The 17,129-nt window shown below is 42.2% G+C and overlaps 1 protein-coding gene across 2 annotated transcripts; it reads right to left on the minus strand.

The window, feature by feature from the left end:
- Window positions 1–1,217: 1,217 nt before the first annotated feature.
- On the minus strand, window positions 1,218–16,987 carry LOC310848669 (carbonic anhydrase 13-like). Of its 2 annotated transcripts, none has more exons than XR_014566498.1 (7): window positions 16,759–16,912; window positions 11,320–11,517; window positions 9,759–9,877; window positions 7,036–7,131; window positions 5,710–5,772; window positions 3,792–4,498; window positions 1,218–3,210 (listed from the first exon to the last, which is right to left on the minus strand). XR_014566498.1 is itself a non-coding variant. In XM_083748073.1 (7 exons), the coding sequence occupies exons 1-7, from the start codon at window positions 16,787–16,789 to the stop codon at window positions 2,834–2,836; spliced, it is 777 nt and encodes a 258-aa protein (XP_083604199.1). In that variant the 5' UTR covers window positions 16,790–16,987; the 3' UTR covers window positions 1,218–2,833. The 2 variants fall into 2 exon arrangements, 1 of the variants encoding a protein (XP_083604199.1); XM_083748073.1 differs by having other exon boundaries at window positions 1,218–2,947; window positions 4,343–4,498; window positions 16,759–16,987.
- Window positions 16,988–17,129: the final 142 nt, after the last annotated feature.

A 17,129-nucleotide genomic window follows, 5' to 3' on the forward strand; every position in this document is an offset into this window, starting at 1 on the left:
TATAGCTATTTTTTATATAGTTGGATTAACCCATCATTTCTGCTGAACACAGAAAAAGCAACCTTCCTCGTATGTACAAGGTTCAGGGATCTGATGCTGGCTCCTTTTGACCCAAAATGTAGTCTTTGTGGTTTATATTTAAGAGGTGACTTGTACTCCTTTTCCTGGAGTGTGCTTGTGGATGTGTAAAGGAAGAAAGAAATCAGTTTGAGATAGACAGAGAAAGTGGCAAAGAGTGAGCTTTGAGCTCTGGAAGGTTAAAACCGCTTGGGGTGTTTGCTGCCTCTCTGCTGGCTGCAAGTGTGCTATGCTGTTGTGTTGCCTCCACCTATTGTATGTTCAACCTATATATTTGGAAATAAACCAAAATGCTGTAAGAGTCCAGTGGCCTCTCCTTCAACGGAATCCAAACCCAGTTAAGCACTGCCCCAGGATGTCTCACTACTTGGGGAAATGGAGAGATAAAAGCAGTAGGGTGTAGCCACAGATTTCTTGAACTGCACAAACACAGTATTCTTGAGCATCAATATGCTCAATCAGCAGCTAAGACAACAGATGTAATTTTATATTTTGAGCTGCCCTGAGATCTACAGATGAAGGGCAGTATACAAATTTAATGATGATGATGATAACCCAACATTAAACATTTGCATCAGTGTATCTGTAGGTAACAACAGATCAATATTGCTAAAATGATCCAACTTCATGATTTGTAAATGTATTGGTTAGCCTGGGCCAATCTGGTTTGTTGCCAGTGAGCACAAAATCTCATGCATGCCTATGCAGAAGAAATCCACACTGAGTTCAATCTGGCTTGCTCCTAAGTCAGTTTGCACAGAGCTGTGACCTGAGTCTTGGCATCCATCTTATTTTGAGTTACCACAGTGAAGTGTACAATGCCACATTTACCCTCACTTGGAAGCAAGCCCCACTGAAATCAAGGGAGCTGACTTGCTATCCATAGGTGTGTACTGTAAAAACTTGAGTCACAAATCATTTCTGGTGTAGCAGAATCCCATTGCCATCAAGTGGAACTTACATCCAAGGAAATGTGCCCTAAGACCTTAGTGTAAGTTTTTGGCACCTGGACTCAATCCCAACTTGTTTCCATTTCCTGTGCAATTAAAAAAAGAATGATTCTAACAGGCAACTGAACCTAGAGCAACATGTTGATCTATTCATGTGTGCAGAATAAAAAGAAACAAACACATCATGAAAACGTTTGGCTCACTTGCTTTTATTTATTTCATAAATATAAAGTTGCAGAATAAACTCAATTTATTGCTAATAAATTATTAGAACACCCCCCCCACATTTCTCCTAATATGAAAACATGCAATCAGCCAATTTAGCTTCACTGTTTTCCTGTCACAAAGCAAACAACTTTAGAATCTTCCATGCAGCCATTCAGACAACATGAAAATATTAGGCACAACTCTGGACTGAATATATATATGTAAATATACCATAGGCAAAGCATCATTAACGTCCCGACATACAGACATGAACATGCAATAGTGCACACACACACACACACACACACACACACACGTTCTATGAACTCATGTCTCTACTACTAAAGGTAAATTGGAAAAACGCCCCTGGTGACATTGCTATGTTAGCATTGCTACACCTCTTCGCCTGATACTTCAGTGGCTGTGTGTTTCATGGAGTGGGAAAATGCTGATATGATTGTCACGTCACACTTTACCCCCAATAATTAGCGACCATGAAGATGTGGGGCAGCAGCAACCACACTTCTCCTTGTAGTATCTAATTAGGCCTCAGCTCCACATTTCGGCCACCAGAAAAGGTGCTTTGCTCAAAAAACCTCAATTCCTTTTTTAAGGCTTAAGGTATTGAAGCAAATGGTGCAGAGCTACAAGAATTCTAAGGAATTGGCAGTTTTTGATGTAAGTGAAGATTCCTAAGTCACTATCTAAGCCACAGCTAAGTCACACTTATTCTCTAGATATGGCCTCTGGCAAGGAAGTTAGGAAATAATGTGGCTCATTTTTCCCCTTCCACTTTGTAGGGGGTAGGAAAAGGGGGCCTGTGGAGAATGTTTGGAGGGATGGCAGGAATCTCAGGTTCTCTATGATCAGATCCCAGCACACCTATACTATGTATTTGAGTGGGTTTGAACCTCTGTGGTTTAACCACTAAGATTTTTGCTAAAGGACACCCAGTGTTTTCATGCAGGAATTCCTAGTGGTAAACCCAGGGCAAGTTGAAACGGATCCAAATGGATCATCTGGTCTAACCCTCTGCCTTAGATAGACCACCCCACAACCAACATTCCCAACTGATATCTGTCCAACCTAGATAAGAGAGCATCACCATACCTAGCAAAACACAAGACTGGCTCAACTGCTACAGCTCTGAAAAACTCTTATTTTGCTATAACTAACTGTATCTTAATCAACCACAATACAATACCCAATCTTATTTACTACAACATAAATCCTATTCTTTTTATTGAGTTGTGAGTGCCTGTCTATCATAGTTATATAGCAACAAAACAGTATCTATTAATTATAATACCTTAGCGTATTTATGGATTGCATGCTAAAAATTAGGGGAACAATCCAGGAAATCTGAAGCATTTTAAGGTCTGCCTATTTCACTTGAGAAACATAAGCATGGGCTTATACCTCTCCCTCAAAATACCTAGGACTTAAAAATGCTTCCTATTTACTGAAATCGGGACCTAATTAGAAGGTATCCTTTAAAAAAAAATAATCATTAAAGCTTAACATAACCTATTAAAATGGGTTCCGCTTGCTAAATAGAATCAGCCATTGCTATGAATTATCCTTGCTTTTTCTCCCCTTCAGTTTCTTCTCACTTCCCGGCCCCTTAAAGGCTGTGGCGGTCTGAAGTTTCTCAGCATGCAGAAGGCAGCTTCTCCCTCACCAGTGCAGAGGAGGTTGCGAAATTTGGCTAGCTGTGGATGAAAACGGCACAAGATTCATCAGGGAAGTGATTCAGATGCCCAAACTCAGCCCAAAGTTCAATTACATGCATCATTTAGGTTCCCCCAATCCAAAGCATTGCCCCAATCCAAAACCTTCTTCGTGCGTCAATGATTGGGAGATTACAGAACCCCTTTGTGCTTGATGTTGTTTATTACCTTCAGTAGGAAAGTAGCTTTGTGTGCGTGTCTATCTTTGTCTGTTCAGAGACCCCCTTAAATCAGTGATGGCCAAACTTGGCCCTCCAGCTGTTTTGGGACTACAACTCCCATCATCCCTAGCTAACAGGACCAGTGGTCAGTGATGATGGGAATTGTAGTCCCAAAACAGCTGGAGGGCCAAGTTTGGCCATCACTGCCTTAAATGAACTGAATAGAGAACCTACTGTAGGTGTGGCAATTCTGCCAAGAATTTCAGACCTCATTACAGCAAGGGGACTCAGCTACATTAGTCAAGAAACAGCGTTTTGAATGTGTTATAAACATGCACCACCAGATGGCGTGTGAGAGAGAGAAAATTCTAAGCAATTTTCATAGCCTTTTATTTATTTTGTTATAACAATTTAATTTCTGACTTATTTATAGCTCTCCCCCCCCCCCCCGTGTGCAGATCCACCCAGGAAGGCTCCACACAGATCCTCCTACTGCAACACTGTATAAATGTTGAAAAGGTATATGCTGCCTAAATCCATTCACAGACACAAACTTGCGGACTTCCCACAGACATCTGGTTGGCCACTGTGGGAACAGAATTCTGAGCTAAATGGGCCTTTGGCTTGATCCAGCAGGACTCTTTGTTCTGGGCACATTATGCTGCCTTGGATCCTCTGAAGAAAAGTGGGTTGTAAGAAATATTAATAAATTCATTAAATCACTCTGAACTTGTACAAATCTCGTATACATTTTAACTAATCCTCACAATTTCTGCCAGCCACGTTGAAAAGATGGGCTGGGGTCGGATTTATTTCTAATAACTATGCTTAGGCCTGCAGCCTTAAACTTCCTGTACTTTCAAAGCTGGTGGCAGGTATATTCACCTAAGATCAAGGTACAGTTGTATCTTGGAAGTCAAACAGAATCCGTTCCGGAAGTCCGTTCCAAAACCAAAGCGTGGCTTCTGATTGGCTGCAAGAAGCTCCTGCAGCCAATCTGAAGCCCTTTCGGATGTTCAGCTTCCAAAAATAGTTCGCAAACAGGAACGGTCATTTCTGGGTTTGCGGTGTGCGGGAGCCAAAACGTTCAAGAACTAAGCCATTCAAAAATCAAGGTACACCTGTATAGTTGATTGTAAATATTCTTGTGGGTGCCATAGGCCTGGTTTTAAACTTGAAAGATGTTATTCTACAAGGCAGAGGTATTAAACCGCACCTGCTCTGAGCAAACGCTTATAGGCTCCCTGAGAATGATCCAGATGACACTTTCAAGAAGAGGAGGAGAAGTGAGGGAGCCAAGGTAAGTCCAGTAGTCCAGTGAATGGGGCAGCAGGCAGGAAGGATCAAAGTTGGTGAACCTGTGCTGTTTACCCTGAGGAGAGAAAGAAATGAACAAACACTGCCATACGCCATTTCCTATCTACCTTATTGCTTTTTGAAGAGGGAGCTGCGCTAGTCTGCTGCAGCACAAATAACTTGGTGTCTTGCAGCACTGTAAAGAAGAACAATTTCTGGGGAAAGGGGGGGGGGGCCTTTAGGCAATGCTTTCTAAAGGTAAGAGCTATTTGTCAGCAGACCAGACTGCCTTGGGAGGTGATAGGCTCACTTTTGCTGGAGGCATTTGCAGAGAAGCTGGAGGGCCACCTGTCAGGCATTGAGCAGAGGGTTCAACTATGGACTCATCTACACGGCTGCAAATAAAACGCTTTAAGTGTGTTTTAAGTGCAATATACAATGTGACACTAGATGGTGATGGTGAGCCTTATGGAAAATTCTATGTCTTTTTAAAAACGCTTTAAGAAAAAGCATTTTCAGAACGTATTTTAAATGTGTGTAGATTCCACCTTAAGCGAGAGTCCCTTTCAACTTTAAAGTTCTATAATTCTATGAGATGAGTCAAGAGATTCAAGTTAAGCTTTCGTAATAACGCAACATGCAGAATATGCTTGAACGGCTAAACATGGCAGGTTTTCTGCATGTGTGCTCTGTTCATTCAGCAGGGGAAGCAGTGTGGGTCTGCCTCTTGTTTCAAAGAACAAGGAATTGGATATAGCCAGCAGAGGCTCCATGAGCACCTGAGTGTTCCTATAGCTATGTTGAATGCTGACATATGTTTTGATCTGATGGTTGGCTTATTCTTCATTTTTTTATTTTATGTTTTAAATAGCTGTTTTTAACTGGTAATTTTATTGTCATCGTTTTTGTCCCGTCCCCCCCCCAAAAAAATAAACTGCTTTGAGGTTTTATTACAATCAAGCAGTACATAAATATTGTGAAATAAATACATTGAAGAACGTTGTGGGCTGTGGAAAACACCGAGAGCAGTATTCAGCTGTCTTGCTCCATCAACATAAGGACTTCCTGTTGCGCAATGGGACTTCCCCCTTCTCCCCACTCTGTACATGCCCTGCAACACTCCTCTAGAGGGCTCAGGGAACCCCCCAAAAACAGTTTTAGGGGGTCATGCAGGGGAAGGAGAAGTGGGGTTTGGAAGTCCAGTCGCATAAGTGGAAATCCTTCTGTCTTCAGGGATAGTTCCTTAGTGCTGCATTGGATATAAACCCAAATTTAGAATTAACTTACCTTAATTTTGATGGCGTCCAAATGGTCTGTGATTTTCTTCAGCTGCGAATTGCATTCACCCACCTGTAAATACAAAGATCAACTTATTTGCCTTTCTTAGGGAAGCTGACAGATTTGTAATTTTTCATTTTGTTAATTCTTTTAAATTTATTAACTGCTTTCTCGTCAAAATGCTCAAAGCAGTGTAGAAGGTTTAAAAACTATATTAAAAAACGCCTTTTTAAAAAAGTCCAGAAACATGAACAATTAAAAATGGAAATATTTCCAAAATATTAGTTAGTCCTTCTTGGAACATGTGTCAGGTTGTTTTTTTTTAAAAAAAAAAATCATTGAATCATACTAAAAGTTGAAGTTCTGTGAACCTTTGAAAAGAAACTTTAAATAGCAGTTGCTGGTGGGTCAGGGTCAGGACTGCAGGGAGAAGCGTTAATTATTTCTTTTTGTGCCACACACCTAACACACCCCCTCCCCCAACCAATGATGCTGTTAGTTGTGAGAAGCAAACTTCTATTGATGCAAAAAGGAACTTCACTCCATGTCAAACATCAGCTTCAAGGGAGGGGATTATTTGTTGGGGCTGAGCAGCAAGAGGAGTTATCCCTCTTCTCTACAGTTCTAATCCTGGTGTTGTTGTCCGTCTCTCCCCCCTACCCCTTATGTTTATTTCTGTATTTTTGAAACACTAAAGCAACATCAAGTGATGCATTTAGCACTGCATGTAGTCTGGCTCATAGCTTCCCTTTACATTTAACTTTAATGTTTCCGAGCACAATTCAAAGTGTTGGTGCTGACCTTTAAAGTAAGGTTACCAGATTTTTTTCAGTGAATATGGGGACACTTTTCAACTTCAGTCAGAATGGATGGATTTTGTCAGGGGGCTGATTTGTAAATCCGGGGTCTGTCCCCAGGAAATGGGGACATCTGGTAACCTTACTTTAAAGCCCTAAATGGCCTCGGTCCAGTATACCTGAAGGAGCATCTCCACCCCCATCATTCTACCCAGACACAGAGGTCCAGCGCCGAGGGCCTTCTGGCGGTTCCCTCACTGTGAGAAGAGAAGTCACAGTGAATCAGGCAGAGGGCCTTCTCAGTAGTGGAACGCCCTCCCATTAGATATCAAAGAAATAAACAACTATCTGACTTTTAGAGGACATCTGAAGGCAGCCCTGTTTAGCAAAGTTTTAAATGTCTGATGTTTTATCATGTTTTTAATATTCTGTTGGGCTCTGCCCAGAGTGGCTGGGGAAACCCAGCCAGATGGGCAGGGCATAAATAATAAATTATTATTATTATATACATTTAATCCCCCTATTCAAAACCTCTCACCTGTAAGAAAACAGCCATGACTGCTAATCCATCTGCCTGGCCAGCAGCCTCCACAAAACTGGCGTATTTGTCTGCGTTCCAATGGACCACATGGAGCTAGAAAGCAAGACATGTACTACCATCAATCATCACTTTACTGAAGCCACACAACTTTCCATAATATCTCACGAGGAGTATTTGGGACTAGTTTAAAACTTTTTTTGTTTTTACAAGCCATCTTGAGGTATGAAGTCCTTTGGAAGCTCCATGCTTCTTGGTCCAAAGCTCTGAAGATCCGTTCTAGCCAGTCCTAGTCTTGGCCATTAAAAAAAGCAATGAAACAGTCTCTGGCCTGTTCACATGCCAGCCCTGCCCACTAGGCCATGCTCCCCACCCTCATTTTCCCCTCGACAGGAATCCTCAGATATACACGCTGGATTTGAGGGCTTACACAAGGTCCTTGGCTGCTACAGAAGTGCAAATGAGTAAAATATATGAATTCTGACTGCTCGGTTCATTAAATCATTCCGTATTCTGGAACGTAAAGGTGTCTCAAAACACTCGCACTTTTAGGTTCCCTTTTAAAAAACTGGACGGCACAACTTTTTAAAAAAATTATGCATGTTACAAAGAGGAAACAAATGCTTTCGGTCGGAATGGCTTTTATTGTAATGGAAAACAACAAACGAGAAAGGACACAAGTAAAATCTGAAACACTGTGGGGGAGGCCCATTCCCAATGGCTTGTGACTTCTCTTTTAAAGGATGTATGTATCTTGTCTTACCACCGCTTCTGCACCACAGCTTGTTGGAGAAATCTTTTAAGGCCTGTTTCTTGTGTGAATCACCACCATCATCAACATCATTGGCACTCCCGTACGCCAGCCTGCTGGAGAAACCTGGATCCAGTGGACAGGCCATCCCAGCTAAGTGGGACCTTGAATCCATTATCCTGTTGAGTTCATCTGTCAAGGGAAGTTGTGTCGTCTTCTTTGACCGCAGAGCAGCTCTTTCTTCTTGCATGTGCCAGTTTGGCAGAGGTGCATTCTTGCATTAAAGAGCCTTTTTCTTCTTCTTCATGGAACTAAGCACTGCAATCTGCCACCTAGCCACTGATCCTTCGGAAGACTCTCTACCTGTATAGTTATACCTGGTTCTGTCTCAATTCTAGGGTCCTTTCTCCAAAACCAGAAGGGTTTCTCTATTGGTTCTTGAAGATGTTTATAACCAGCAGTGGGAAACCTTTTTAGACTGTCTAAAGATTCCTAGATATTGCCTCTTTCCATTTGGTTTCTTAGATGGAACTTATTTTTTGTTTTGTTTTCCAGCTATATGTTTGTTTTGGAACATATTGTTTTCTAAGCACCTCTTATTAATTCTTTATATTCCAAATCACCTGGTTCCTGTGGAAAACATAAGTCTTTAAACACTGCAAATGTCATTTCCCACCCCCCCAAATTTATTTCCCCCACTGATTTTAGCCACTCAACATATTTCCCCAGTTTTCTCTATTTCACTAAGGACATTGCTTCTCTCTGTCTTCAGCACTTGAATTATAGTACTTCCATTTCAGGTTACCATTCCATTAAAAATAAATAAATAACTGAACTCTTAAAAGTTTGCATCTTAATGTTAGTTAAACAGAAGCCCATTTACACTTTTTTAAGGTGGGGGAATCAATATTCCAAAGTGGTCGGTTACGAATAACGGCTTTGGCACGACAAGTTCCATTTCAAACACTGAAACAACTAAATGTCAGAGGAAGCAACAATATTGAACACCCTGGTGCAGGGAAACCTTGATGTATCAAAAGTTTCAATGTGCACCTGAAGCTCCTTCACTTGGAAGTAATTCCTTGTTCATTTCAATGAAGGCAGCAGATACAAGTATATATTCTTTTGAATAGAGCGGCCAACGCATCTAAATTACAGTGTGTGCATCAGAGTACACGATACCTTGACACTTCGTGTTCTCTGCACACAAGTGCTATAACCACAATGGATTCAACCATGCCTATGTTGCTTTAGGACATTTCCTGTTTATTGGAATGCTACTATTTTCTCAGCTTGTTTACAGGAATCCGACTAATGTTTTAGAATAAAATGAATTCCCACAGAAGCAATGGCAAAATGTAAGCATTTCTGCTTTTCTGTTCTGTGGCCTTCAGCAATAAACATACAAGACGGCCAACTCTCCGAGGACTGCCACACTTTATACAGCGGGTATGTCCTCCTTGTTTAGCACATGTACATGCAATGGATACTGCAACACTTGAAAGGGAAATGAGCATCCTGCAGACATGCGCTAGGAAGCCAAAGCATAGTGCAGCTCCTCCATGGGGGTCCTTGTGAGCTTACTGAGATGTGTCTTCCTTCAAATATTGGTGTCCACCAATATGTGGCAACCAGTGAAATTATATATGCTGTGTAATGAGCAAAGCAACCCCCATTAGTCAGCATAATTTATAGAAACTTTTCTGCGCAGTATATAAATGAAAGGCAGATTGGTAATATAGCTGGATGCCTTTTCCAGAAATGATAAGAGGCAGATTCTAGGGGAGTTGGGGGGTGGGGAGGGAGAGAGCAGTCCTGGTGAAGCACAATGAGATTTACAACTGTAAACAAATGGTCTTTCCATTGCAGAAATCACTTCGACATGTTAACACAGGTCTGCTTATCAAAGAACGGCTATAAAGATGCAGTCATTAAATCACAACTATTCATATAGTTCAGTGGAGTCTTTTACCTCTGCCGCAAATTTTGTCCCATCCACTGCATGCTCAGAGCCAATGTCATCACTGGGCCCCCAATGGAAGTGAATTTGCCGCAGCCTATAGTTTCCAATGAGTGGACCCCCACTCAGCACTATAAATATAAAAATGAAGGGTAGCATTGTTAGAATACCGGGAACCCATGGGAAACGTGACATTTCCTTGTCACTGCCACAGGGCCAAAACAAGCAGGATGTGAAAGAAGTGCGACTGGATATCCCAATTTTAAAGTAGTTGCAGGGAAACTCTGATTTTGACCAGAGTCACAGCATTGGCGAAGGGCTTTAACCCCCACCCCATCCCAATTCTCTGGATCTAAATCTCCATCTCCACAACAGAAAATGCAGGCAACATACAAAGGCGGGGAGCAATTTAGATATGAAACATGTTGCTGGGAGAACTGGTTAGCTTGCCCTCTTCCAGCACTACTCCTCCGACCAAAACTGGGGACATAGCACAAGGCTACAGTTTCCCTGTAAATTCCCTGTTTCTCCTGGAAATTGCTGGACTACATGGATCTTTGGGTCGAATTTAGTAAGGCAGTTCTTAGAATTTCTGCATAGGTATGTGTATATGTTTTCTCCTCTAATACTAGCAGCAGAACGTTCTGTATAAATAAGTTTGCCCATCTGCTATGAAAATGTTTTTTTTTTTTAATACTTCCACTACTGAACATAATAACATCTGAAATTAGCCGGTAATCACTTGACTTGCTATTTCATCCCCCTGCCCCTTAAGCATCTGATTTGGGGGGAATGAGCTTAGGGCCGGGATATAACTTGCTAGCTGACTACAGGGAAAAGTGGAAACGAGAAATCTGAACTGCTCACATGAAATCAGACCTACGATCAGAAACAAAGGCTCCAACTATGCTGCAGACTAAATGAAAGCTGTGTTTGGAAGAGGAATTTTGCCAATTTAAACGGGTTCTTTGGTGGGGGGCAACTATTCAGCTCTCTTGCTGTGTATAAGACTGAAATATCTTCAAACAGAATGAGGCTAGGGTGTTTGAACTCTTGTAAATTCAGATAGATGCAATTGTGTATGTTATGAGAATTCTAAGATAATCTTAAACGATAGGCCTAGCTCGAAAGTCACTTTAAACCATAGCTAAAATAAACTCTAGTTTCAGGTGAAATGAGCAGTGTGCTGGTACATGAGGCTGGCATCACTAGTGTTTTGCTCCTCCTAAAGTCCTGTCTGTCTTTGGTAAGCAGAAACAAATCAGAAAGCTTGCTTTGTGTTAAGTTGGTTTACCTCTGGTGATTTACCAGATTTGCAAACCAGGCCTATCAATTGCAACATTTCTTCAAACAAACAATGAGTGCTGATTTTATGTCATGCCAAGCCAGTCTCTGGTTAGTTTCATCCCCAGAGCAGAGAAGGGAGGACCTAAATATGGTTTTTTTGCCCATTCACAGCAAATCATAGTTTAAAGTGCCATGCAAACCAGACCATGTAATGTTATTTCACCTCAGAAAATACTGAGAACCGCCCTAAAATGAAAGCAGAATGAAATCTACCACAAAAACAAACCTGATTTATTTTCAGTGTCATCGAATTCCACACTGGTTGAGTGTCCATTGTTGAGTATAACTTTAGCGGAGGAAGGGTCATAGTTAGGGTAGAGAGGACGCAGAGTGGGGTCATATTTGGTCGTCTCAGTTTGGATATCAATGGGAGATTGACGGTCTCCAGTGGCGAGAGGGAAAAGTTCCTTCCAGCGAGAAGGCCCTAGAATGTATTGCAGTAGAAAAAGGTGTTCATTAAAATGCATTCCAGGCAGCCAGAGAAACAAAGGAATTGTCGTGAGAAAGTAATCACAAGAACCTACCTGGATTTTCTTATTTTTTTCTTAAAAAATATTATTCAGATAATTAAAAAATGGATGGATCTAAAGGGATGGAAAGTACACCGCCCAGTTGTCTTTGGTGAGCTATAAGGCAGCTCTCTCTACATAAATAGGTCTTAATTTTAATATGAATTAAATACCCAAGGATGCGGGTTAGAACCCTCGGGTGGGTCATTTTCTGCCTACTTCCAGGCATTCTGGTCATTAGGAATGCAGCAGGCACCTGAAATTGACACACATGCAATAGATTCAGAGAACATTTCCCCACGAGCTGATTAATGTGCAATTGACACATCTAAAATGCTTCATTCTGGTTCCATTCCTATATGGGACAGCTGCATATTCCTGCATCGCAGGGGGATTGAACTAGACTGGCCCTTCCAACTCTACAATTCTATGGTACCTTCTGAAGTGGTACAATCAATTCAGCTACGATATCTGCCATTGTTACACAGCCACAGCTGACCAGGGCCGCAGCCGTTTGGTGGTGTTAACTCACATAATACATGCATATTTTAAATGACAGGGCTGAAAACCAATTTCCTAGGCTAGAGTTCAGTTTATTAGGAGGTGCCAGCCTTTGAAAGAAAAAAAGAAAAACAAGTTCTTAGAATATTTACACTTAAATTAATTTTATGCCATTTAATCTGTCACAGCTATCTTCCAAGAATCTTGGAAACTGGTGAAGGGGTTAGACCGCTCTATATTAAACAACCCTCCCCAGTTCATAAAACTGCAGTTCTCCCAATTCCTTGGGGGAGGGGAAATAACGGTTAAACCACAGATACACCATCAGATACTAGTACAATTTTAGGTGCTTTGGTGACCAGCCCTGGAGATTTGTCCAATTTTGCATGTTGATGCATAATGTAACATTCTAAAGAACAAAAACAAAGAAATGCTAGCAGGGATGGTAGAAGAATCAGTTCTAGTTATCAGCTTCCATTTATTCAAGAATTCTTCACAAGGGGAGGAATAGCTCCAGTGTAGCCTCATATCCTTAATACTGTCAGGAATGCTTTTAGTGAAACTTAGGGTATACACCTCCTCTGCTATCCTACCGGTGGCTCCCAGTTCCTTAGAATGTTTGTGAAGATTATAAGCAGCCTTCTGGAGATCTGCCAGTCAGTTTCCAAGTGTGCAAATAAAAACGCCAATAATGATTGATCACAGATTTCCAGGGATCTTTGCTTTAATCCTAGCTGTAGGTCTCTAGCACCAAAGCGTTCCTCCCCTCCCAATACTGTTGGGAGCACGAAAGTTAACACACACAAAAATAGTTTTCACTTCATTTTAGCAGTATGAATTATAGCACTGAGAATTTGCATAGCACATTTCAGTCGTCCGGTGTCATTTATCTACATTAGCTCAGAAATCCTTACAACAGCTTTGTAAGGTAGGCAAGTACTTTTAGCCTAAGATTGTAGGCAGCGGGTTGAGGCTGGCTTACTTACTGAAGGCAACCTACTGAGTCCGACAAGATAACATCTTGACCCACTCTGGGCCTCTAATTCTTGGAAAACACCATCACACCTAATGTTATCTGGGATGCACAGTTTGTTCGACGTCAGACATGGTTCTGTCTCACCAAGATTATCTGTCCCGCAGGCTTTCAAACTGTGTTTCTTACCATATGTGGTAAGTCAATTTATAGCCCCAAAATGGGTCGACTACACAATTACTTGAAAGATTTTTCAGCTTATAGAATCACTTTAGCATATAGCACCAAAAGCACCATTTGCAAAGTAACGTTCCTACCACTGTAAATTTTAACCAACTTTTCAACTGTGCAACTTGTAAGTTAATTAAGTCTGCACAAGGACTTATAAATTGGTTTTTGTTCACGGAAAACAAGGAAGTATTAATTTCATGCCATCTGATTTAGAGTTCAATCTTGTGCATGCTTTGTTTAGAAGTTGATTCCTACTGTGTGCATATAGCAGGAGTTCTTAAGCAGTGTGTAGATTACACTACCCAGGTCATTTGGTGACGCTGTGGTCTAAACCACTGAGCCTCTTGGGCTTGCCGATCAGAAGGTCGGCAGTTCGAATCCCCGTGACGGGGTGAACTCCTGTTGCTCTGTCCCAGCTCCTGTCAACCTAGCAGTTTGAAAGTACGCCAGTGCAAGTAGATAAATAAGTGCCACTGCGGCAGGAAAGTAAACAGCGTTTTCGTGCGCTCTGCTTTCTGTCAGGTGTCCTGTTGCACCAGAAGCCGTTTAGTCGTGCTGGCCACATGACCCGGAAAGCTGTCTGTGGACAAATGCTGGCTCCCTCGGCCCAAAAGTGAGATGAGCGCCACAACCCCATAGTTGCCTTAACCGTCCAGGGGTCCTTTACCTTTGTAATTTAAAGAAAGTTTGAAAGCTACTCATCTCTGTTACCATGCCACCCTTCTCTGTAGTAATGAACATTTTATCACCTGTTAACCACAGATGTGGAGTAGAATATATGTTTAAAAAAAACAACAACTATTGAAGACTATTTCAGTTGTAAGGAAATGATCTGGTATTTCCAGTTCAGAACTCTTCTGTGTTTTCAACGCACAGCACAGCTTGTAGTAGTACCACATCAGCCAAAGTTCCCCAGATCTCCAGTGCGCTCACATAGATTCTTGAAACCAGGGGTTCCAATCAGCAACTAGAACATTCCACACATTTTGTATGCAAAGCCCCCCATGAAAGAGAAAACACATGGGGCATCCATTCAACATTTTGTATTCACACTAAAGCCCTGCGTGTCACTAACACTGCTCATGATGTTGCCAGTCATCTATTTAGTTTGCAGAGGAGGTACCTTGCTAAAGTATCATATATTATTAAGAAGACATACAATAAATCATTTGGTGTGCCACCATATGCAGCAGAACACAAAGCTGTGTCTTTGTATCTTCAATATGTGTCTTGCTAAACAGACCTCATCCATCCTTCTATTGCATAAAGATTAGGCAACTGCAACCCAATACAGCATAGAGAGCTTTTAACAGTACAATCCTATACATCCAGTATAATCAGAAGCGAATCCCATTGAGTTCAATGGGATTTACTACCAAGTCGGTGAGTACAGGATTGCAAAAGGTAATGCTGAAACATTCCATTTACTAAGTTGCCTTGCCAGGTTCATATGGACTAAGAAGTGCTGGTTTTAAAGTGGCATTATTAGTTAGATTATGTTTATTCCGTAAGGTAGAACAAGTATCAAAAGTCAGAGATGTCCCCCAGCTCATTAACTGAGCCCAGTGGCGTAGCGTGGGGGGTGCAGGGGGGCCAGCCGCACCGGGCGCAACATCTGGGGGGCGCAGAAGAGACTTGAGTGCTAAAATCCACGGGTTAGGGGGCGCAAATTACTTGCCTTGTCCCGGGTGCTGACAACCCACACTACGCCACTGACTGAGCCTCCAGAAATTTAGGAAATGCAAAGATGTATTCACCTTGGAGGGATTAAGGGATACGTCACAAAACAAGGTTGTTTTGGTGCAGAAGGAAATATGTAAGCTGCACCCTAATTGTAAAAGTTGATTATTGGCTCACACCTTTCTCTAGCACGAGATGCTGTATTTTATATGCTATATTTTATACAAGATCCCCGATCCCAAAGAACCATGAGTTCAGTAGAATTCTCCAACTCCTGCTGTTCTACACTTTCCCCTCTCTAAATCCAGAGATTCCCTATAATATACTTTGAAAATCTGAATAGAGAGCTGCATTGACTGCATAGGGAACCTCTGGATTTAAGATTCTGGGAGGAGAAAGTGTGGGACATCAGTAGCTGGAGGGAAAGCCATATGAAAGAGGGAGAATTAAAGGAAGCATGAGGGGTATAGAAAAGTCCATAGACTGCATTTGCAAGTAGAAATGGGGAATGCACACAGAGACACCATGAAATTAAAAAAAGCTGAGTTCTGCAACTGCTCTGTTTTATTTTTCATTGTTGCTTTAATCCTTGTTCCCCATTCCTCACTTTGATCTTTAGCCATTTAATTTTTTTTTAGTGTACAGTATTAATTAAAGTAGAATTTAAGTTTAGAACTCCTTCACTCTATGGCATCGCCGCAAATCACTTGGGTGGTTTAACACCTCTGAATGCTTCATACAGGTTTGTGTTTAAGTTAAGTCCTACTGAATTCAACAGGGCTTATGCCCAAGTAATGGGGTTAGGACTGCTGCCTAAATCGCTCTAAAACATGAAGGCAAAATTCATACTGGCTAGAATGCATGTTTGGTTTCCCTCCTGCTTTCTGACATGAACAACATTCACACATAACACGAAGAATCAGAGTTGAAATACATGTGCTTTTGAGTGTCACAGAGAAAAGGTCTCATGTAGACTGTCCTAGCACAGATTTCAGAAGTTTTACAGAGTTATAGAGTCCGATATAGAAGCGGAATAAACGCTGTGGAAAGTAATGTTAGTTCAGAAAATATTATTAATGCAATACCACAAAAAGGAAAAAAGAAACCAATTCATGTTAAACCACTACTGTCTTGCATCTGATTTAGCAATCACTATATATATATATATATATATATATATATATATATATATATATATATATGCCTTCCTTGCCCCCCCAAAAAAAACTACAAATCAGCTGCTGTTTTAAGTTTTGCACGCCTTGTTATCAATTAAGAAGTTCCCCGTTATCTCCCAGAAGCAGCAATGCTTAAAAAATCCCTAGTTTAAACCCCATTTCAAAGCGTTAATTTGTTTGGCAAATTGTGATTAACAGCACCTACTAGAGATCCACCCCTCTCCCACCTCCACTTGCCTACAACCGCCTAACTTGCAAACAAATCCCACTACTGGCCCCACCGCACTTTAAAAAGTTGTCCGTGGCTTCTAACTCACTTATTGCACGGACTTTCCATGTCGCCAAGGCCCGAATTAAAAACAAACATCTGCCAGTGTTTCTCAACCTGTGGGTCCCCAGATGTTGTTGGACTATAACTCCCATCATCCCAGTGGTCAGGGATGATGGGAGTTGTAGTCCAACAACATCTGGGCACCCAAAGGTTGAGAACCCCCCCTCACCCCAGCCTCCCCCCCCCCCGGGGTCCCTACAACCCCCTCCCGTCCTGCTCTGATTGCCCTAGAGAGCCAGCAGCAGCAGCTCTCCCCCCTCACCGTTGTGCTCATCGTATCCCCAGTGCATCATGGCTAGTCCCCTAACGGGATGCTCTGGCTGGTGCCGCGGCAGCAGGGGCGCAGAGAGGCGGACGCTCCACGAGGCAGGGACCAAGCGCGCCCAGGGCGGCCCCGCGGCGCCTTCTTATGCTCCGCGTGCCCTGCAGCGCCGCGCTTGGCCGCCAGGGGACCCAAGCGAGGGCGTCGCGGCGCCACCCGCGGGAGCCCTGTCACTTGAGAAGACGCGGAAGGCGCAAGTTGTGTCGCCTTGCCTGGCCCTCTCTGCTTTCATATAGATGTATTAGAAAGCATTTCGAGGCCGATCCTCGGCAGCTTTACTCCGAGGTTAGCCCCGCACAATCCTGCGGGAT

The sequence above is a fragment of the Podarcis gaigeae genome (genome assembly GCF_964106915.1).
Source record: "Podarcis gaigeae genome assembly, chromosome: 7".
Taxonomy (NCBI): Eukaryota; Metazoa; Chordata; class Lepidosauria; order Squamata; family Lacertidae; genus Podarcis; species Podarcis gaigeae.